The sequence below is a fragment of the Ceratotherium simum genome, chromosome 4 (genome assembly GCF_057802395.1).
Source record: "Ceratotherium simum simum isolate JZ-2026a chromosome 4, ASM5780239v1, whole genome shotgun sequence".
Taxonomy (NCBI): Eukaryota; Metazoa; Chordata; class Mammalia; order Perissodactyla; family Rhinocerotidae; genus Ceratotherium; species Ceratotherium simum.
This window is the reverse complement of record NC_141903.1, coordinates 42,423,805-42,448,051: the sequence shown is the minus strand read 5'-3', so window position 1 is coordinate 42,448,051 and position 24,247 is coordinate 42,423,805. Positions and strand designations below refer to the sequence as shown.

The 24,247-nt window shown below is 37.6% G+C and overlaps 1 protein-coding gene across 5 annotated transcripts in view; it reads left to right on the top strand.

Moving 5' to 3' along the window:
• Window positions 1-24,247, top strand: part of RAD50 (RAD50 double strand break repair protein) — a 70,630-nt gene that overhangs the window by 42,766 nt on the left and 3,617 nt on the right. For 3 of the 5 annotated variants that reach the window (XM_004420214.3, XM_087429821.1, XM_087429824.1), the window contains 4 exons: window positions 1,254-1,381; window positions 3,304-3,528; window positions 21,339-21,424; window positions 21,972-22,114. In XM_004420214.3, coding sequence (XP_004420271.1) covers window positions 1,254-1,381; window positions 3,304-3,528; window positions 21,339-21,424; window positions 21,972-22,114 — 582 coding nt within the window. Of the gene's footprint in view, window positions 1-1,253; window positions 1,382-3,303; window positions 3,529-4,115; window positions 4,175-21,338; window positions 21,425-21,971; window positions 22,115-24,247 lie in introns of those variants that run through there. The other 2 variants (XR_015551966.1, XM_087429823.1) reach the window with 2 other exon arrangements.

Here is a 24,247-nt window from a genome sequence, read left to right as displayed (position 1 = left end):
GACACATTCTCTTGTTCCTAGTAAGAAAAAAGTACAAGCATAGTCCCCCATGCAAGAATCTTGGAGAGTCACAGCAGCTGTAGGTGGTAGATCAGGTTGCCTCAGCAACAAAGAGACATGCATAACCATATCATTTTAGACACCTTTAACTGCTTATAATAATACCTTTAATAGATATGTATATTTTTATATTATTATTTCCAGGAAAACTGAAGGTAGCCTTAATGACAGTTTTTAAAAAACTCAAAATAGTGATTCAGAGATGGGCAGGGTTAGATATGAACATTAAGCATATGAGAGAAGTCCTTGGCTTCCCTTCTCTCTCACCTCCCAAATCCTTTTTCCCTGGTGACTCCTGTACTATTACTGTGAGCAACAAGATATTGCCAAAGATCTGCCCATCCCTCCCACTTCTCACATCACTGAGTTTACTCAGCTATAAGGGTTACTGCAGGAGGGTCCTAATTGAGAAGTCCTGACGCCCAACTTGGGATGAGATTTCTGTGTTCAGGCTTTTATGAGCCAAACCACCATTGTTTCTGCAGGAAAATTTTTTTTCCAAATTCCAAAGAGTCAACTTATAAATCGTTTCCTGTTTGTCTCTTGGCAACATAGTCCATTATAATCACCAGGAAAACTACTGATAATTGTGTTGGTGTTGCTGCTGCCACTAAGTGATTGGGTCTCTTTTTAAGCACAAAACTACTCAATAACAACACCCAACTTTTTAAATTTTCAATTAAATGGCCAGGAAAGTGTCATTAAGTGTCATAGATATATACTATTTTTGTGAAACTTCTTACTGCCTTGTATGATTTGTGAGCTTGAAGGTAAAGATCTTATCTGACATACTTAACAGTATCTAACAGTCTTGGGACATGTTAGGAGACAAATACAACTAGGAAAAAAAAGTCGAGGGAGACTCATAGTATTGCTCTTTTATGATCTTTTAGATCAGTAGGCTCTATTGTGGGGTTCCTATGCAATATCCCATGGGGTGCAAGTATATTAAAACATCTAGTTATATTTTTTATTTCATCATCTAAATTTCTGTTTTGTGTGTATATGGGTCATCCAGATTAGTCCAGGCCTGGAGACTCCTTACACTGGCTTATTCTCCCTCTGTTGAGTTTAACATGATTCTAAGTAAGGCAGAATTAGTACTACCTGTCAGCAGTTGCCTGTTAGGAATCAGATGTTGGTAACTTGGTAACTTGATTATTTTTGTTAACCGATTTAATACTTACATTTAGATACAAGAAAGATGGCTACAGGATAACCTTACTTTAAGAAAAAGAAATGAGGAACTAAAAGAAGTTGAAGAAGAAAGAAAACAACATTTGAAGGAAAGGGGTCAAATGCAAGTTTCACAAATGGAAAAGTATGTTTTTAAAAATAGTCTTTAAATAAAGGTCTTTATTATTGAAACGTGAAGAATATTCAATGTATGTTTTTTAAAAAGAATGTAATCCTTTAGCCTAAGTGTCCCTTGAGATTTACAGGAAGGTGGACAGAGTTTTTATATGGGTACTTTTCATGGCCTTACAAATTGAGTGACTGAAGTAGTGATATAGAATTTATAGTCATACTGCAGTGATGGGCAGGGTTAAAAATGCCAATCCCCAGATTTCTGCTAGCCTGCTCCACAAGATAATGGTACTGAACATAAAGAATATATGGCCTATGGAGCCTGCCCGGGTCAGAGCTTGTGCAGTCTATAATATTGCCAGTAGAGTTATTGCCAAAGCGATTTTCATTGGAGACCCATTCTAGATGGTCCCACTTGTAATTAGGGCCAACCAGAGCTTTTTTTCCCCCAAAGATTAATCTGATTCTTCTTTCATCTGGTTTTATTGTTACACACAGTTTTGCCACCTTCCTGCTGCAGCAGAAAATGATTTTGTTTTTGCCTTATCTGCCTTAGAGTTGCCTTAGGAATTCTGTAAGAACCTGGTTGATACTAAGGCACTAGACTGGTATAAAAGATTGTACTAGTCAAACAGATTTTTGAACCACCGCAACTGGTTAAATATAGACCTCTCATTCATTTAGCCATTCTTTGTAGATTTTTAATTTGTCTTTTTGACTTTATACAGAAATCTGAACCAAAAAAATGCTTAAGTTTTCCTAAAGGATATAGTAAATTGAAATTTTAATTTAGTTTATAAGACCTAACATGGTTAATCCTATGTTATTGTAAGTACTCTTGATTTAGCTATTTAAAATCTCTTTCATATATCGAGGAAATCAGACTTCATAACTGGAAGAGCTTTTCATCTTCAGCCTCTTCATTTTTTATGCATTAGGACACTGAGACCCAGAAAAAAATCATAGGAAATTATGATGAAAGCCAGGAAAGTGACCCAGATATCACAGCTCCCAAGCCTCAGCTCTTTAACACTGTAATGTTAGTACTCCTGGTGGCAAATTGGAAAAGAAAAGCTTTTAGAAGAAACTTAAATGAAACAGTTTATTCTTTGCTACTAAAGACCAAAACCAGATATTTTTATAATTCCTTCTGTGATTGGCCCATAACAATGCTTTTTACATTTATGCAGACTACTAAGTACAGATGCTCTTTTTCAAACCTTTCTTTAACCAAGAAGCATCAGAAATGTCAACAAAACAGATAAAATCAGGCCAATTCAGTAAGGATGTCCATAAACTTGAGAGCAGTGCCTGGCACGTTAATAGAGTACTTAATGAGTAATTGTTAAATGAATGAAGATTTTTAAAGCATACATTAAAATCTGTATTATCTACCAAGTTATCAGAAAAGTTTGGGTATTTTACTCTTTTTGGTCAGTATTATGCTTTTTTATACTTGTATAAGAGAAATTTTGTTTTCATGAGGAGTATAAACTTTTAGTAAGGATTACTGCAGAAATTAATAGTTTAATTGAGGTAAAATTATATTTTGTCTTTGACATATTATGAACAAAATTATGACACCTATTCTTCAATAACTCTAGGTATTGGTAACTGTATTCTCAGTTTACAGTCAGAAGTTTGTGAATTTGTAATATTAATCACCAAGAGTACTTTACTTAGGTTAGTCAGTGTCTAAAAGTCAGGAACTTTCTCAGTGCTCACATGTTATGAGAGTTCTTTATTCAGCACTCAAAAATCAGCTGTTTAGAAACCTGGATGCTTCAGAGGTTTGGAAGGAAGAAAATTTTCTTTAGTACTGAAGCCTTAAATAAAAAGCAAAGAGAGAGTCTATTATCATATAAGGAGAATGATAAATGATATTTATCTATCTAAAGAGATCTGATTTTTCCACTTCATTTTTCCCTTTTATAGTGAACATCAGAAGTTGGAAGAAAAAATAGAAAATATAAAAAGAAATCACAGTTTGGCAATAGGGCGACAGAAAGGTTATGAGGAAGAAATTATTCATTTCAAGAAAGAACTTCGAGAACCTCAGTTTCGCGATGCTGAGGAAAAGTACAGGGAAATGATGATTGTTATGAGAACAACAGAGCTTGTGAACAAGGATCTGGACATTTATTATAAGACCCTTGACCAGTAAGTATTGGACCGGGGATTTGGTTCCCATTGCTGTCATTATCAACTAGCATGTTTTAGTCATATTTTCCCCCTTTTTTGCTTTTTAAATTTATTTCATACATACCAAATAATGGAAAATTATATGTATGTATGTGTTTACACACACACACACTTAAGTTATGAAGTTAAGTAATAAAGCATATTAATATTAAGGAGTACCCATAATACCACCTGCCACACCCAGTCCAAGAACTCTACCATTACCACTAACTGGCATCCACTTAGATGCTCCTCCTTATCTCAGCCTTCTGTCATCCCCACTCCGAGTAACTGCTGACACAGATTTTTGCTCTCTCTGCTTTTTTAAAAAATAATTTTGTCATAGCTAGTTTTTTGAAAAATATATTCTGTGTACTCTTCTAGGATTTGCTTTGTTTTATTTTGTTTTGTTTTTATTCGTGTTGCTTATAGCTATGGTTCATTCATTTTCACTGATGTACGAAATTCTATTGTGGGAATATACCACAAGGTATCCCTTCTCCCATAGATGGGAAACAACCCCTTTGGGTTGTTTCCAGGTCTTTATATTTCCTTTTTGTTTCCAGGTTACTAATATAACCCTTGCTGCTGGGAACATTCTTGTCATGTCTTCTGGAGCAAAGGTGTAAGAGATTCTCTTGGGTATATGTGGGAGCAAAATTTCTGGGTTGCAGGGTATGCCCCAATTTTATAAAATAATGTTAAATTGTTTTCCGAAGTAGTTTTTTTAATTTACACCACTAGTAGAATATAAGAGTTTTCTTTGATGCATCCTCTGACATTGATTTTGTCAATTTTTTAATGTTTGCCAGTCTCATGAGTTTAAAATTGTAAATCACTGTGGTCTTCATTTGCGGTCCCCTGATTTCTAATGATGCTGAACATCTTTTCATGTTTGATCATGTTGTTTCCTCTTTGAAATGTTTGTGTCTTTTACCCATTTTTAATGTATTGTTGGTAGTCTTATTGATTTGCAGTCTTTATCTCTTCTGCATTTTAATTCCTTTTCAGTTTTATGTATTATAAATATCTTCTCAAGCTTTTTATGTTTATCTTTTCACTTTCTTATAGTATCTTTTAACCAACAGATTTGATTTTAATGTAGTTGAATTTGCCAGTCTTGTCTGGTTAGCTCTTTTTATGGCTTGTTTAAGAAATCCTGGGCCAGGGCCAGCCCCGTGGCTTAGCGGTTAAGTGCGCGTGCTCTGCTACTGGCGGCCTGGGTTCAGATCCCGGGCGCGCACCGACACACCGCTCCTCCAGCCATGCTGAGGCCACGTCCCACATACAGCAACTAGAAGGATGTGCAACTATGACATACAACTATCTACTGGGGCTTTGGGGGGACAAAAAAAAAAGAAGGAGGATTGGCAATAGATGTTAGCTCAGAGCCGGTCTTCCTCAGCAAAAAGAGGAGGATTGGCATGGATGTTAGCTCAGGGCTGATCTTCCTCACAAAAAAAAAAAAAAAAGAAAAAAAAAGAAAGAAAGAAATCCTGGGCCAACCTTGGTGGCCTAGTGGTTAAGTTCAGCGCACTTTGCCTCAGTGGCCCAGGTTCAGTTCCTGGGCACAGACCCACACCACTCGTCTGTCAGTGACCATGCTCTGGTGGTGGCTCACATTACAAAAAGAGGAAGACTGGCAGCAGATGTTAGCTCAGGCAAATCTTCCTCAGCAGAAAAAGAAAGAAGGAAAGACCCTACTCCTACATTTTCTTCTGAAAGTTTTAGTTTTGCTTTTCACATTTAAGTGCGTTTAAGTATTTAATCCTAAATTGAATTTTATGTATAGTGTGAGGGAGGAATCCAATTTCATTTTTTCCCTTATGGATAACCAATTGTCCTGGCTTTATTTGTTGAGTAGTCTATCCTTAATGATCTGCAGTGTCACTTCTGTCATATTTGAGAATTCCATAGGTGCATGTGTTGGTTCTGGGTTTTCTGTTCTGTTTCATTGGTCACTTTGTGTCTGTGCCATTACCGAAACTGTCTTAATAACTATAACTTTAGGCCGGCCCCATGGCTTAGCGGTTAAGTGCGTGCGCTCCGCTGCCGGCGGCCCGGGTTCGGATCCCGGGTGCGCACCGAGGCACCGCTCCTCCAGCCATGCTGAGGCCGCGTCCCACATGCAGCAACTAGAAGGATGTGCAGCTATGACAGACAACTATGTACTGGGGCTTTGGGGGAAAAATAAATAAATAAAATCTTTAAAAAAAAAAAATAATAACTATAACTTTATAATATATACAGCGTACAGTAGAATTTTGTTTTTTATTCAGTCTGACCATCGTTGCCTTTTACCTAGTGAATTTAGTCCTTTCAAATCATTGTGATTGATTACTTAATGGAATTGTTTTATCTTTTTTTTCTTACTTTCCTGCCTTCTATGGGATTGATTTATTTTTCTTTATTCCTTCTTTGGATTGTAAATGATATATTCTACTTTAGTTATTTAGGTGTTTACTTTTGAATTTTTAACATGCATATTTGACTTAAAATCAAATGCATTGATTCTCAAAGGGGTCCTAGAGCAGCATTATCACCTTGGGACCCATTAGAAATGCAAATTCTCAGCTTTCACTCCACACCTGTTGGATAAGAAACGCTGGGGACAAGGCCCAGCAGTCTGTGTTTTAACAAGCCTTCCAGGTGATTCTGATGCACATCACAGTTGAAGAACCATAGCCCTAATGTGAATTGCTTTATCTTCTTCCTGAATGAATACTAATTATCTTCTCCTAGCTACAGTGTTTCTGTTGTCTAGTATTTTAATTTCACCTTTTTTTATATCATCCCAAATCAGTAATAATTATTATTGCTGTGGTTTCATAGTCAGTGCTTATTTGGGTAAACCCACATGTTTACCCATTTCTTACAAATCTCACTCCTTCCTTCTTTAGATTCAGTTTCCTTTTTTTTTTTTTTTTGAAGTACATCCTTTAATAGTTTTTTCAGTGAAGGATTGTTAGTACTAAATTCTCTCTCAGTCTTTGAAAAGTCTTTACTCTCAATGTTGATAGTTTAGCTGAGCAAACAGTTCTAGATTGACAATTTTTTTCTGTTAGCACTTTGAAAATATTCCTTCTGGCCTCTATGTTTGCTGTTGAGAAGTCATTCCAGTTATTCCTCTGGAGGTAATCTGCCTTTTTTTCTCTGGTTCTTTTAAGAATTTTCCTTTGTCTCTACTGTTCTGCATTTTTTGGGGGGTACCTCTAGATATTGGTTTAGTTCTAGTTCATCTGTTCAAGAACTGTGCTTATTGACCTGAAGACTGAAAGCTTTCATCAGTTTTAGGAAATTCTCATATATTGTCAAATATTATCCTTTCCCCATTTCTCACTATTCTCCCCTTCTTAATTTCTCATTAAACATAAATAAACCTCATTCTTTCCTCCACATTGCTTAACCTCTCTTGCGTATATTGGTAATATACTGGATGACTTCTTCATAAATATCTTCCAGTTCACAGATTATTTAGCTGCTGCTTATACTGCCTATTGAGTTCTTTGTTTTTTTGCTTTTCATTTCTGTATTTTAGTGTATTTTTCATTTCTATAAGTTGTATTTTGTTTTACTTTTCAGAAATTCTTATTCTTTTTTCATAATGTATTTTTTCCTTAGTGTTTTGATTCCTTCTTGTATGTCTTTACTCATTTTAAATATACATATTTTATATTCTCTTTCACATTGTCATTTTTTTATTTCACATTTTTAGGAGTCTATTTCTGCTATTTTTTGTGCTAATTCTAGCCACTAGTAAAGTATTTTTTGTGTTTTATATAATGTTACATTGTAAGCTTATCTTTAGTAGTGCTTTTTTTCCCCTATGAAACTCCCTTGTGACCTTTTTGTGTGGATGTCCCTCCACACAACAATTTTGGTTTTATATCTACTAGGAGCTCCGGGGATAACACTGGCCTGAGTCTAGTTTTTATATTAATTTTTAGTTCGGAGTTGCTGAACTACACTGGTAGTTTAACATTGAACCTTAAACCCATGTAAGGCATTTGCCCAGGACTTTGAACTCTCAACTTATAATTTTACAATCTTTCATTGAAGGTTGATACAGCTCTTTAAGAGTCTCAGTCTTTATCTTGGGAGTCACTTCTAACTCTCTCCCTCACTTGGGCCCTATACCTCATCTTTTGTTCTGGGTGATAATACCCAATCCCTAGGTTATAAAATAATAACCAAGTTCACCTGCAGTGTCAGATCACATACTGACCATTCTGGTTTTCAGTTCCATCTTTGTTTGCATCACATAGGGATTTCCCTTTCTTTCTTGTGAACTCAATTATGAACGTAAAATAATTTTTGTTATAAATCTAATGTTTCTAGGTATTTGTAGCAGGAGAATTATCAGTTACATTAGATTTTGTTTGTTTTTGTTTTCTGAAAAGGAAAATCTCCTCAATGCTTAGAGAACTACACAGACAGGGTCTCCTCTTTTAAGGCTTCTCCTGGTCAGAAAAAGCATAGTCAACAAACCTGCCTCAGCAATGGCATTCAGACCACAGGGTTCGGGAGGACAGGAGGACCCTGGTTTCAGTGTGAGGGTTCTCTTAATGATGATAATATAGGGAAAGAAAACTTTTCCCTTCTAGGTTCTTTGGCTGGTTTAATAATTAAATTGACATAAGACAGATTAACAGGAGAAAAACAAATTGAATTTTGTATGTATGGGAGCTCATAAAACTGTGAGACTCAAAGAAGTGACCAAAGCAGGCAGCTTTTAGACAAACAATACATTTGTGAGGAATTGACAAGACAAAGAAGTTTGGGCTTAGGATAATAAATTTGTGAAGAAGTAACAAGGTTTGTTTTTACAGCTTTCTTGGCCTTGAATTCCCTATCTCTGGTGATAAGGATGCCTTCTGCCCTTCTGGTACAGGGAGGGTTCCTTTCACATTGGAGATTTATTTCCTGCTTTCAGGGGGACAAAGGACAGTCAGAGTGTCCTTCCTGCACCTGCTGTTTCTTAAGTAACTTGGATTGAAAATAATCCACATACCAAAATGGCACATTCAGGCATGGCATATTTTGTTCCTCTTCAATAACAAAGGTGGCTCTGGAATCACCTAGCCATAACTTTGGCATGTACAAGTCTGGGGAAGTACATAATCTTTTAAGACAAGTCAGATTCATTTACTGTGAAAATTGGGAATGAGCCAATTATGTTAGTCATTTTTAAAAATAAATACTACTAAAATTTTTGTTGGAATAAGTTTGACTTCTAAAATGGCTCTTGGAAGATTATTCCATGGACACATCTTTTGTCCTCTTTCATTGTGAGTGAATAGGTTAACAGTATAATGCTCCCTGGTTCCAGAAAGGCTCATGGAAATGTATGCCTTCACCAAGTGGGAACTTTTGTTTTTTAACCTCTTTGAATGTTGAAATCTCCCCCAGATTTTAGATATAACAGTTTAAAGTGTTGAAATTTGAGATTTTGAAACAAGAGCATATGCAAGACATTATTAAAGAATCCTTGCCCAGTAGACTATACATACACACATTTGTCTTTTTTTCTTCCTTCCATAATATTTAGTCTTTCCAGCTACCTCACATGTGCCTTTAGGAGGCTTTTTAGTTCTTTAGCAGTAAATGCTGCGTACCCAATAAACTTACCAAACATTTGTTGAGCATTAAGGAATAAGAGACCCAGTCTTTACTAGCAAGTTTATTTGAAGAGACAAGAATCAAAACAGATTTGTATCAATAAAAAGCTACTGTATAGAATAGGATAACAGATTGGTTGTGATGAAAAAATTAAACTGAGTCTTATAAAACAGGAAATGATAAATTTTACCTTTTTGAGGTCTCAAAATCCATAATACATGGTTAAAATTATTGTCTCTGGAGACTACCTGAATTCAAATCCTGACTGTTGACATTAAGCAAGTTATTTAAATGCCCTGAGCTTCAGTTTCCTTATCCACAAAATGGAAATCTTTTTTAAAAAGTCCATTATAGCCATAGTCTCAGTTATAAGGGAAACTCAGAGGCCATTTAGTCCAGCTTTCTTTCTGATATTCCATTCTTGAAATTCTTAAATTCTCTATTCCTTAACAGCACAAAGGAAGTTAACTTTACTAAGAAAATGTAGGTTTCTGTTGTTTCTATTTAAACATTCTTTGAGACTAAATTTCTCACGGGTAGGGACTGTGCAGAAGACATGCTAGTATTAATTGAATACTTACTATGTATTAGCCATGATCATTGAATTCTTAGGTCTACCCTGTAAAGGGCAAGAATTTATCAGAGAGATTAAGAAAACTGTCCAAGATTACCCAGCTAAATGGTGGAGATAAATTAGATCTCAGAACCAAGGCCTTGGGCCGGCCCCGTGACTTAGCGGTTAAGTGTACACGCTCCGCTGCTGGCAGCCCGGGTTCGGATCGCGGGCGTGCACCGACACTCCACTTCTCTGGCCATGCTGGGGCCGCGTCCCACATGCAGCAGCTGGAAGGCTGTGCAACTATGACATGCAACTATCTACTGGGGCTTCGGGGGAAAAAATAAATAAATAAAAATTTTTTAAAAAATCATAAAAAAAAAAAAAAAACCAAGGCCTTTCTATTCCCACTGTGCTGTGCTGCTACCAATAGTGTCCCCCCACCCTGCATTTCTTAACCTTTAAAAAACTAATGTTTATATAAAAGTTTTCTTTTCTTTTTTTTTTTTTTGAGGAAGATTGGCCCTGAGCTTACATCTGTTGCCAGTCTTCCTCTTTTTCTTCCCAAAGCCCCAGCACACAGTTGTAGGTCCTTCTAGTTCTTCTCTGTGGGACGCCGCCTCAGCATGGCTTGATGAGCAGTGAGTAGGTCCACGCCCAGGATCCGAACCAGTGAACCCTGGGCCGCCAAAGCAGAACGCGCTAACTTAATCGCTATGCCGCCAGGCTAGCCCCATATAAAAGTTTCCTTAATTGTTACTTAACTCATACTTCCTGATTTAAAGCCACTATAATCAACTTATTTATATACATTTTATACCTCCTCAGTGAGGTCTGTGTGTGTGTGCATGACATATATTGTTATATAAGGATTTTGTTCAGTTAAGATTGGAGTGCTTATATGCTTGATACTGTTCTAGGTACTAAGTATACAGGAATGAAGAAACAGAAAATTAAAAAATTAATAAACAATGAAAATTAACTATGGTGATGGGAGTAATTGAGGGGCTACTTTAGGCCTTTTCTAAAGCAGGATCTTTTCTGAGAATGTGACCTTTCAGCTGGGACCTGATTGATGAGAGGGAGCAGGATATGCAAAAAGCAGAGACGCAAGCATTCCAGGTAGAGAGAATAGCTGATGCAGAGACCCCAAGACCAGTATGAACAGAAGGAGTTCAAGGTAGGAAGAAGGAAAGCACAGCTGGAATACAGTGAGGAAAGGAATGAGGTCAGAGATAGATGGTTCCCAGAGTATGTCGTGCTTTGTAGCCTTGGTAAACAGTTTGATTTTATTCTAAGTGCAATAGGAAGTCACTGGAGGGTTTGAAGAAGGGAAATAATATAATCTGATTCATAGTTTGAAGAAATTGCACTGGCTGCTGTATAGAGAATGGCTTGTAGGGGGACAAGAATAGAAGGAGACCAGAGAGGATACTGTTGTAGTAACCCAGCAGATGGTGGTAGACTGGACTAGGGCGGTAGCAGTGGAAATGGAGAGAAGTGGATGGACTCGAGATTTATTTGTTTTGGAGATAGAGTTGACAGGCCTTGCTTCTGAATTGAATGTAGGGGAGGAAAAGAATCAAAGATTGCTCCTACATATTGTTACTTGAGAACCAGGATGTTGGGGAAGCAAAGTGCCATTCCCTAAAATGGGCAGGATTTGGGAGGGGAGAATCTAGAGTTATATTTTGGACACTTTAATTTTGAGGTACCTGTAGACTTCTAAGTAGAGATGTCAGGCAGACAGTTGGATGTATAATCTAGAGTCTAGAGTTCAGGGGAAACGTATAAATTTTGGAATCATCAGCATATATGTAGTATTGAAAGCCTTAGAATGCGATTACATATGGCATAACTGTACAGAGAGAAGGGAAGGGCCCCAAGACTCATGTATACAAATCCAGCGAAGAAACAGCTGATGAAGTAGGAGAAAAATTTAAAAAGTGTACTATCTTAAAAACCAAGTGAAGAAAGTATTTCAAAAATCTGATGTTACTGAGAGATCAAATGAGATGAGGACTAAGAGGTGACCCTTGAATCTGACAAAATGGAGTTGTTAATGACTTTGAGGAGGAATTTCAAGTGGCATGACTGGACCTGAAGCCTTGGAGTTGGAGGAGGAGAGAATGGGTGGTAAGAAATGGAGACTCAGTATAGATAATTCTTATGAAAAGTTCTCCTGTGAAGGGGAACAGAAAAATGGGGTGTAGCTAGAGGGGACTGAGGGGCCAAATTAGGTAGGTAGGTAGCTTGGTTTTGTTTTAAATTTTAATTGCACATATTCTGCTACAAGTAGCTCTTCCTCTTACTTCATACATTGACCTGCAGACCTGGGGTTTCATATGTATTAACTGAATAGAAAACTACACCTAGGAGACCTCCAGCTATCCTTACAGATCCTAAAAGCCAGTGACAGCAGGAACAAGAGGAATTCCCTCAATAAGGCACATGTTCATTGAGAAATCTCTGTTCTGTCCTCTTTTGTCAGGCTCTGGGAAGACAGGAATATCATACCCGTCTCTCCTGCAAACTGCTAACAGTCCAGGAGGGGAGACCACGTAGGTGCTCCATAGTCTGTATTTGACCTGGGCCTTGAATAATGTAGGAAGGGCATTTCAGTAGAGAAAAGTGCCTCAATCACAGAGGCATCACACTGAGAAGAGTGAGGGGGCTTGATGGGGCCAGTTAGGAGTTTGGGGGGTTACAGAGGTGCAGGGGTGCTTTCCAGCAATTTAGGTTTGCTGAAGGAACATAGCCAGGCTGTTGACTAAGTTCTTTTATCTGGCAATCAGATGGATTCTTCTAAATGAGAAGAAAATAAATGGTAACTAACAGATTTCCCCAAAATTGAGTCTTTGTGGGCTTGCGCTTACAAACAGTGGTCTTCTTAAAGTTTATGCTGTGAGCCTTCAATTTGCCTTCTCACCTAGAAGAAAGTAAGGCCCAAAATTTCCCTCATTGTTTCACCTCTTAGAATGAAGCATGCAGTCAGTGTAATTGTTGCATTCAGCTGTCTATTTAAGGTAACACAGGAAATTAGCAGTGCATTTTCAAGAAAAGCCGATTACTATCTGTTATTAGTAATCATCTAAGAACATCACTGATTATAAGCATTGCCAGTGGTCAGAGACACTTAGGCTAGATGAGAAGGGGGGAAACATCCATCATTTAAAGTGTTTTACTCCTTACCCCCCTAATAGAATACATCAATTAAAATTAAATGATTGTGGAAGATATCACTCAAAGTACAGTGTTCTACCCTATGCTTAATGTTCCACTGTCATTCTTCCCCAAAAACGGAATGTTGCATATTAAGTTACACTTCTTCTGAGACTCAGAGGAAACATGTAACTTGTATAGTTTTGCATCCAAGGCAGCCAGCTCTTGGTGAGTCTGTTCAGAGCGTGGCTCCTTGCACTCCAGGAGAGCTTGGGGATGAGGGCTTTATCCAGGGCTCACCTCATGGCCACCATTCTCATCCTCACCATGGATATAGTGCAGTTTCACATCAGCAGCCCCTAGAGTATCAAACAGGTAGATTACAAAAACAAAACATAGCCAGTGGGATTTCAAACTCCAGGTTTTTTTAGCCAAATATTTATCTTGTGATAATGGTTAAACCATTGCCTGAATTTTAAAAGCTAATTTTTGGGAGTCTGGCTAAAGGAATTTAGTTCAATAGTTTTAAGAGTTTTAGGAAATTAGTTTAATAGTCTTAAGGATTTTACCTAGAAAAAGAGGTCATTTTTCTTTTAAATGTGTAACTTAAGTTTGGCAAATTAGGTCTTTTGAGTTCTGCTAAGTAATGAAAATCACTGTTAGTTTGGAATGTGATACTCATGATACCATTTGCGTTATACCAGAGGGCTTCCACTGACCTAAATAGAGGGAGGCAGGAAGTTCTCACAGTGATAAGTACCAGGGTAGTAGGGAAGAGTATCCCTTCTAATAAGGAATAACAATGGTCACAGCCAAATTTTTAGCAACCTATATATCTCAAAGTTTGGTACAGTTTTAAATACAAGTATGAGGATAATATTGTCGGAAAATGTCTTTTGTAAGTATAATCTTTTCTACTGCTTTTTGCTAACTTGGTTAATTTTCATTAACTTATTTTTATCATACTTCTGAATTAATATTTTTTATTAGTAAGGTACATGTGTATTTGGCCTTTTTAATTAATATTTTATTCAGTGAAGTAGCTTGACACTATGGGGAAATCCAGTTCAAGATTTCCCATTTTATGTGCACTTCTGATTTTGAGCATCAGTCAAATTGTACAAAATGGTAGCTAACCTTCCTCAGTAGCTTGAGTCCTGGAGATGGTTTAAATAATTGAGGAAGTAAGATCTGGAAAGGTCTTTTCCTGGCAGGTAAGCGTCTGGTCTATTGAGGTGATATTTTTCCAGCCCCTTAGATACCTGCTCTCTAATGACTCCATCTCAGGTGTTCAGTTCTCTGTTAATGGCTAAGTCCTGAAATGATTAAAAAAGTAGCCTCGTAGCAGCAGCAAAAACCCTGAACTACTGTCCTAGGGAAGCCTAATATGCTTCATTTGTGACATCAAGCTAGAACACATGTATTCTTAGAAAATTAACTCAGAGGCTTATGGAAGCTTTTCATTAAAGGTCCAAGTGTGAGAGGCACTTGGACAGCTTAGAACAAAAAGGAAAATCATCTCATTGTTAAGGCAAGCCATGGTGCAAAGATGTGCTAAAGGACAGTACAGTCAGCCTGACATTTAAAGAAGGTGTCTGTGAGGGGCCAGCCTGGTAGCACAGTGGTTAAGTTCAGTGCACTCTGCTTCAGCAGCCTGGGGTTCATGGGTTTGAATCCTAGGCGTGGACCTACACCACTCATCAAGCCATGCTGTGGCAGTGTTCCACATACAAAATAGAGGAAGATGGGCATAGATGTTAGCTCAGGGCCACTCTTCCTCACCAAAAAAAATTAATTAATTTAAAAAAAGGAGGTGTCTGTGTGAAGAAGGAAGGTGAACATGGATGGAAACAGCTCCACATGCTACACTGGCACATATCTCTTTCTCTCTCTCTCTCTCTTTTTTAATAGACTATTTTTTTAGAGCAGTTTTAGGTTGACAACAAAATTGAGCAGAAAGTACAGAGATTTCCCTATATACCTCTGCCCCCCATGTCAACAGAAGTAGCCTCCCCCACTATCAACATCCCTCACCAGAGTGGTACATTTGATGACCCTACATTTGACACATCATAATCACCCAAAGTCTGTAGTTTACATTAGGGTTCACTCTTGGTATCGTACATTCTTTTTTTTTTTTTTTTTTTTTGTGAGGAAGATCCGCCCTGGGCTAACATCCATGCTAATCCTCCTCTTTTTGCTGAGGAAGACCGGCTCTGAGCTAACATCTATTGCCAATCTTCCTCCTTTTTTTTCCCCCAAAGCCCCAGTAGATAGTTGTACGTCATAGTTGCACATCCTTCTAGTTGCTGTATGTGGGACGCGGCCTCAGCATGGCCGAAGAAGCAGTGCGTCAGTGCGCGCCCGGGATCTGAACCCCGGGCCGCCAGTAGCGGAGTGTGTGCACTTAACCACTAAGCCACGGGGCTGGCCCGGTATCGTACATTCTATGGGTTTGGACAAATGTATAATGACATGTATCTACCATTATAGAATTATATAGAATAGTTTCACTGGCACATGTCTTTTCTTTCTTTCTGGCCTCATACTTTCAAACAGGAAATTGTTAAGCCCTTGTCATTTGTGAGGATCACATCCTAAGCCTTTCATGGATCACCAAAATTATAAATAGCACTGAAGTCATCATTTGTCCTCATAAAATACAATAGCTTGTTATTGAAATTTTTATGGAAATCTTTCAGATTCTTAAGAACATTTAAATATAAGACTAAATAATTTGTAAATCACTGTTTTCTTAGATCTTAGACCTTTTCACTTTCTTTTGGGAATCAGTTTTCACAAAACATACCACTTCATATGAGTTAGTATATGCATTTAACTGAGCAACATGCACACTTCAGACCCATGGTGGGGCTGATGCAACTAGCCAGATGACCACTTACCCACAACAGTTTCCAGCCCATGAAATTCATGTCTTTGCCTCAGCAGAATGATAGTTTACTAGAGTTCCTGGACCTTCAAAGTCATTCTTAAATACTAATTACCTGTAAAGTCTGGGTGCTAAAAGGTGTGTTAAGTTAACCTCTGGGCCTGTATCCGTCAGTCAGCAGTCAGCTCCCACAGCGTTCCTGCACAGTACTGTTTGAGAGCTGTGTTTCTTCCACAGCCCTCATCTAAGTCAGACTCTCCTTACTCTTACCTATATTACTGTGGTAGCTTCCCCCACCTCTTTATCCCTCCCACCTCTGTTATACTTCTACCATGTTAATTTTCCTAAAGGTGGTGATCCCTGTTCCCTTGTAATTTTAGGAAAGACTTCCACACACCTGGCCTTTCACATTTCACCTTTCACTACTTACTATGTTGTAACCAAACTGAACAATTTTGTTCCCTTAAGACACCTCACATTATCTTATGCTATTTTTCCTCCTTTGGAATGTTACCTTGATGAAGCCCTTCCCAAACATATGTAATTTTTCCCTCCTTTGTACTCCATAATATTTTATACCACTTAACCCATTCAGCTTTGTGTTACAGATATTTATGCTTCTCTGTACTTCATTTTTATACAAATCACAGAACATGGTTCAAGTTGGACTTAAGTTTATTTCCATGACAATATCTAACATTTATTCAGCACTTAAGTATTATTACATTGATGATGTATTTTCATTTCCCCCAGTGCTTTTGCATGTATGTACACACAAATATATCTTATTTGTTTTTATGTGAATAGTATCACACTGCAGGTATTCTTCTGTTGTCTTTTTTTCACTTGTGTGATGAAAATCTTTTATGTTTGTGTATATAAGTACCTCATTATTTTTAATGACTGCATAATATTCTATAAAATTTAACAATTGATGGACATATTAGTAAATTTTTAAATGTTTGCTGCCATATGTCTTTGCACACTTGTGTAGATACATCAGAAAGATAGCTTCTTAGAAATAGAGTTACTGGGTCAGGGGGTATGTACATTTTTAACTTGTTAGTGCCAAATGGCCTTCTAAGCACACTTACAAAATTTGTTTCTACCAGTAATGTATGAAAGTGCCCATTTCTCCATTTCTGCATTTCATATTATCAACCTTTTTAATTTTTGCCATTCTCTTGCACAAAAAAATGCTCTCACCTTAGTTTACATTTCCCTGTTTACTAGTGAGGTTAAACATCTTTTCATATGTTGGCTATTTGAATTTCTTCTCTGAGAATTGCCTATTCGTATCTCTTTGCCAATATTTCTATTAGGTTGTCTTTTTCTTAATGATTTGTATCACTTCTTTATAGATTCTGGATATTAATCCTTTTCACATACATTACAAGTAGTTATTCCCAGTTTGTCATTTGTCTTTTAACTTTCTTTATCGTGTTGTGACTTAATTTTTAGCTAATTTTTCATTTATGGCTTCTTAATGAGAAGGGCCTTCCCAATCCTAAGGTTATAAAAATGTTTTTTTATGGGAGTTTTAACTTTGAATCATTTAATTCATTTGGATTTTATATGAAGTTTGGTAAAGGATAGTGATACAATTTTAATTTTTTTCCTCTTTCCAACACCCTTGAAACCTTTCCCATTGATTTGAAATGTCAGTTATAAACTAAGGTTCTGTATGTATTTGGGTTTATTTCATTTTTATTCCTGTCTTAGTACTATGATTTTATTCTTTTGTATTATCTCTGAAATATGAACTTAAAGTCACCTTGTGGATTCCATTTAAGATTTTATTTTAAATCCTGTTGGGAGTCTTGTTTGAATTGCATTTACTTTATGGATTACGTGGGAAGAGTGGACATCTTTGCAGTATTGAATGTCTCATTTTGGATCCTATAGTTTGTTTCTTCTATATAATCAGTTCTTTTTGTCCTATTGTAAAGTTTTACAGGTTTTTCCACTAGATCCTATACTTTTTTGTTAGATTTTATCCTAGGTATTTCATAGATTTATTACCACTGTGAATAGGATCCTTTTTTCTATTATGTTTTCTCTTAGGTTTTGCTACTAGATAATAAAACTATAGTCAAGCATAATGACTTTTGGTCAACAACTGGCCACATACACGACGGTGGTCCCATAAGATTAGTATCATATAGTCTAGGTGTGTAGTAGGCTATACCATCTAGGTTTGTGTAAGTACACTTTGTGATGTTCACACAAGGATGAAATTGCCTAACGACGCATTTCTCAGAACATATCTTCGTCATTAAGTGATGAATAACTGTATTAATTTTTGTATGTTTATTTTATTTCTGACCACCTTATTAGTCTTAATACTTTTTCAGCTGATTTCTTAGATTTTCTAAGTGCACAATTATATCACCTGCAGAAACAATGACAAGTTCCCGCCTCCTCATTTATTCTTCAATTCTTTTTATTGTTCTACTGACTTGTTAGGGAATCTCTAAAACATTATTTTAGAATAGCATAATAAGAGGCATCTTTCTCTTGTTCTTAGCTTTAGGAGGAACACTTCTGTATATTTTAACATTAAATTTGATGCTTGCTGTGGATATCTGATAGAGTCATATTGTCAAATTAAGAAAATTTTCTTCTGTTTTTCGCTGAAGATTTTATCAAAACTCAGTGTTATATCAAATACTTTTCTGTCATCTATTGAGATAATCATTTTTTTGTTTTAATCTGTTAATGCAATGAATTATCTTAATTTTTTTTTCCTGTTGTACTATTCTTGCTTTCTTAGGATAAACACTTCTTGGTCATGATATATTATTTTTAATACCCTCACTACTAAATTTGACTTTATTTGGAATGTTTGTATCTATATTCATAAACAAAATAGGCCTATACTTTTTTTTTTTTTTTACTTGTGTTTCTCCTTGTTGTGTAATACTTTATGTACTTTGGAGCTAGGTTTACCTTGAATATTTGATAACATTCACTCCTAGAACTATCTGAGCCTGGTAGCTTTCAAGATGGCCTTTTGATGCCTTTTTAATTATTATCTTCAAGGGCCTTTTTAAATTTTAATTATTATCTTCAAGGGCTGTTAATATCCTAACCACTTTTCTCTCATCTTGAGCAAGTTAATTAACTTCATTGAATCTCAGTTTTCTTAACTGTAAAATGAGGATAACCAAACCTAACTCCCAGTATCGTTGTAAGGATTAAATGAGATAATATATGATTGTTCAGCATAATTGTGCCTCACGTACAGTAAATGCTTACCAATAGTAGCCACTATTATCATTTTTATTCCCTCAAGTGGGTTAAGATAGTTTACCTTAATCATCCCCTACTGTTGTTGCACAGTGGGGTTATAAACTCCGTAGTAGAGAGAGAGGATATAAAGATAAGCTAATGTTCCAGTCAACAGTGGTGGGCATCAACTCTGTCTGGCACACCCTTTGGCAAGTCTAGATTTTTCTCAGGACTAGAGCTTTTTCCTGCAGTGCTGTGTCTCAGCAGACCTACCCACAGGCTGGGAGGTACCACCTCTGTGGTACAGGGGAGCCACGGTGGAGGCTGTGTGTGTGCACCTTGGACACCACCCCCCCACCTGGACCTTGTTCTCCACACTGGGTATGCTTATTTATGTTAGTTATGGAAGATTTTTTTTGGTGAGGAAGATCAGCCCTGAGCTAACATCCAATGCCAACCCTCCTCTTTGTTTTTGCTGAGGAAGATTGGCCCTGGGCTAACATCCGTGCCCATCTTCCTCTACTTTATATGAGACGCCGCCACAGCATGGCCTGACAAGCAGTGCGTCGGTGCGTGCCTGGGATCCGAACCCGCGAACCTTGGGCTGCTGAAGCGGAGCGTGTGCACTTAACCGCTGCGCCACCAGGCCAGCCCTAGTTATGGGAGATTTTTAATTTGAATGGGAAGATAATTTCTTTAAAAAGTCATTTGAAAAATCAGGATCATAGGGCCGGCCCTGTGGCTTGGTGGTTAAGTGCGCGCGCTGCGATGCTGGCGGCCCGGGTTCGGATCCCGGGTGCGCATCGAGGCGCCACTTCTCCGTTCATCCTGAGGCCGAGTCCCACATACAGCAACTAGAAGGATGTGCAGCTACGACAAACAACTATCCACTGGAGCTTTGGGGGGGAAAAAATAAAATAAATAAAATCTTTAAAAAAAAAAAAAAAAATCAGGATCATAATATATAAAGCTATGGATTATGCGATTGGTCCCAAGAACATTCTCTGAGTTGTTGTTTTCTTGTTGGGGTTTTTTTTGTTGTGTTTTTTTGTTTGTTTGTTGTTTTTTTTTTGACCAAATACTTAGAAGTTTTGTCTCTGTCATTTTGAAAGGAGTATAAAATGTTAGGCTGAGATAGATGTATAAAGTAGGAAATGGAGACTTATTGCATTCTCATCAATAAGCAGAATATGGTTTTTTCCGGTCTTTATTACTTCAGAATCCTTCATCTGATATTTAAAATGTATTTATGTTGAGTCATTTCTTTCTCTTTTGCTGGTGAACCAGAAGATCATGAAATGATTCTGCAGAGGCAGTAGCATTACGTTCAGTTTCTTTTTTTGTATATATCAGATAAGAGGCTTGCAAATGGAAGTAAGTCCGCCTCACATCCTTTGTATGGTAATGGCAGTGATGTTTGCCTTTTTTGTCACTGATGTAACATTTACTAGTTCATAAACCTGCTTCCAAAGAACCTAAGGGCTTTTTGATGAAAGGTGACTGTAGTAAGAACAACGTTAGATTTTGACAGGCTACTTTTGTTTTTACAAATATTTCTTTCCTTCTTTTCAGTGTTTAGAAACTACTAGTTTAAGAGTGTTGGGGGCATGGGGGTGTGTGGTGCCATGACCAAATGGAAGTTAATGCACATATTTGGAGTTAGGATTTCTGAATCTTTGACTAGAAAGGGAAAATAAAAGCTTTGAGGCTCACCTCAGCTTAAGCCTCTCAATCACCCTCTCTAAACCAAAGCTTCTGGTTGATAAAAAGCTCACAGATCTGAGGAATAAAAGCAGCTTAAGAGGCTGACTTTTGGTAAAGCTTAATAGCAATAGAAGAGGAAAAAGGCAGCAGCTCCAGAGACTGGCCTACTTGCCCACAGACTAAAGGACCCTCTGTACCTCCCCTCCCTTCCTTAACTCACTGTCATCCATTCAGCAGGTCTTCCTATACCCAGTGGGCATCAATGGAAACAGTCCTTCCAATAAGACTAAGAAAAAGTCTACTAAAAAATTGTTTTCTGAAATTTCCACAGTATTTATTTAAGAAAGTATTTGTCATATCATAGAGTGTGAAAATAGAGAAGGGTAAGGATCTGGAGCACTAGAAATGCCTGGTGGTTTCCAGTACTAGCCAAGCAGCAAGGTTTTGTTCCTGTTTTTTTTTCCTAGCTCTTACTATATCCTACTTTTATCATTTAATCGGGGAAGTTATTCCATGATGTTACTTATATTATTATATATTTCATATATTTTTAATATATGCTGTTACATACAATAATATATTATTATATTATTTTTCTTTTAAAATATCAATGGCTTCTTTTTCCAGAGCAATAATGAAATTTCATAGTATGAAGATGGAAGAAATCAATAAAATTATTCGTGACCTTTGGCGAAGTACCTATCGTGGACAAGGTAATTAACAGTGCACCACAAATGCTCTTTACAAAGCCTTGTTCCCAGCTCTTGCCCCATATGACCTCTCATCATGCCAGTATTACCTCCTGGACCCCTTTCTGACCATCTCTTTGAGATTTTCTAAGAATTCTTACCTTGATAGCATCTTGTAGCAAGAAAAAAAGGCAAACTTTTCTATTCCAAAGCCTGACAGGACTTACATATTTGGCTCTGATGCACATTATAATTATATTTAGCTGATGACATAACAGGTTCTGTTGAAGTTTAGATAGGAATAGGCCGAAATGCAGTAAGAAGAAAGCCATCAGGAGGAAACTCTTAATAGGGGAACTAAGAAACACAGAGCTGAGACTGAGGGTTGGGGTATCTGTGTTGCTTCTGGCCAGGAATCTTCTCAGCCAGAGAAAAAGGTTCCAAACCAGCCAGTGTTTCCTTTGGTAATGTCAGCCTCAGACATTGCTGCTAGGTTTACTTGGTAATGTTTGTAACTAACAAAAGGCTACGGAATGTAGGTTCCTCTGAAATCTTCTTCTTTCTGGGTCAGATATTGAATACATAGAAATTCGGTCCGATGCTGATGAAAATGTATCAGCTGCTGATAAAAGGCGGAATTACAATTACCGAGTGGTGATGCTCAAGGGAGACACAGCCTTGGATATGCGAGGACGATGCAGTGCCGGACAAAAGGCAGGTATCTCAAGAGCGTAGGGAGCCGCCTTTACACAGACAATTGACTGTGAGTGCAGCAGAAGCACCCAAGGCTGCCCTTGAATGGTGGGAAGCTCCTTACAGCACTCCTTGCAGCCATGTAAAGTGATCAAGCTCAGCTACCCTCATTACACTCTCCCAGTTCTAACCAGCATTTCCTGCAACGTTTTGTAAAGTAGGCTTTTAGGAGAAGGGCTGACACATTCCCATGGGATAGGCTAGATGCAGAATAAGGAGCTGAAGACTATTCATTGTTTTACAGTACTCCTTATGAAAATAAGATTACTGTGTCATCAGTGATAAGACACATCACTATTTTATGTGCCACCAAGAAAGGAAAAATGCAGTTTTAATTGTAAGATGCATCCTGATTTCAGAGAAGTCGGAGGGCGGGGGGTATGTTTTAGAATCAGTGACATACAGTGTTAGCAAACCAGATCCTAGGTTGAGCCAGATGAGGCATTATAATATATAAGAAAGGCTCACTGAGAAAGCAGCCCCATCATAGGACTGAGTCCCCACCACCACCCCCAGCCAAGCCTGTGGGCCTGCAGACCATCTAAAAGAAGGGTCTGCTAGAGCCAAAGGCCATGACACCCACATGTGTCTCTGCCCCCACTACCACACACACAGAGACTCAGCGCCTGGGCCAGGCTACCTACCTCTGTCTGAGGCTCTGGGAGGACAGCATAGGTGGGATATGGAGTAAATCAGAAAGAGGAGTGAGTTTTTATTAAAAAGTCGGGAAAGTGGGACCTGCATCCTTGGGGAACTAGGCAGGTCCTTTCACTGTGCACAGGTTTGGACTTAAGATCTCACAGATTCTTGAGCTTCCTCCTTTCAGATTAGAAGCAGAAGACGATACTTGATAACACCTCTGGACCCTTGATTTTCTTAACAAAATTTTAAGATTCTAGAAATGGACACTCACTGAGTTATATTCCTAAACAATTTTCAATTTTTGCTTCAAGACACTCCATGCATGTATGTATTTTGTTGTCAGCCCAGACAGCTGATACCAGTTTAAGGCATCTGCAGATTATTATCTTAATCATAGTCTGCAAAAATGACAAATTTGTGATCTATAATCAGTATCCCCTACTTGCTTTGGTGATTTTTAGTGGTAATTATGAATGAGAAAATATTATAGAGTTTGAAACATGTCTCTTTGGATTAAAAATACTTTCAAAAATATTTTCTGAACAAAAGTAAATTTCCTATAGCTAGTCTAAATTATAAAAATTAATTAGCAATAATTGCCTCCTTAGTTAGGGGAGAAGACAGACAAATGATTTGGTAGAGGTGGGCCAGGAGGTCCACTCTGAGACTCTACTCTGGATGGTGGTGGAAGCCGTGGGATTCAAATACAGGAAGGAAGTGCCTGTCTCAAAGGCCAAGCTATGGCCCCAGGTTCTGCAATCTGCCAGCCTGCCCTGGGCATCAAAGAGAAGCTGTAAATTGCTCTAAAATCACTAACTTGCTCACTGATGCTCCTTCACTCACAAATTCAGGGGGAGGGGGAATTTACAGCTCACCCAAAGGTAGTTTATACTTCCTAGAATAGTCCTACACTCTTAATTGTGTCCCTTCTACCCTCAGGTGGTTTCAGCTAGGTCTGAGGGTTTTAGTATTAGGTTTCTATTAAACATGAAAGTGCCTCATAGTTTCTGTTGCTTGGATTTCCTATAGCTAAGCTTAAATAAAACCATACTTCTACACTGATATTTGACTCAGGAATTCATTCTCTCTCTCTTCTTTCTCTCTCTCCCAAGATTATATACACATACATGTAAGTGTGGGTTAGAGAACGATACCTGGTGCTCACAGAACATAGAGATTTAAAGAAGACTCTAAGAAAAGGTCTCTGGAAAATGTAATGTGTCCAAGTTTTCTAACAAATCTCATCATGAGAAAAATAGCCAGACCATGAATTTTTAAGGTTAATCTTATACCATTAAAATTACATTTCTGATTCAAGCTTGTGATTTCAAGTTTTGTTATAGCTGATATGATGGGGGGCGGGGATCAGCATTGCTTTTAGCATTTTATTTCATTGCAAATGATAGGCTGAGATAATACACCTGATGGTTCATGAACCTTCTAGAACGGCAT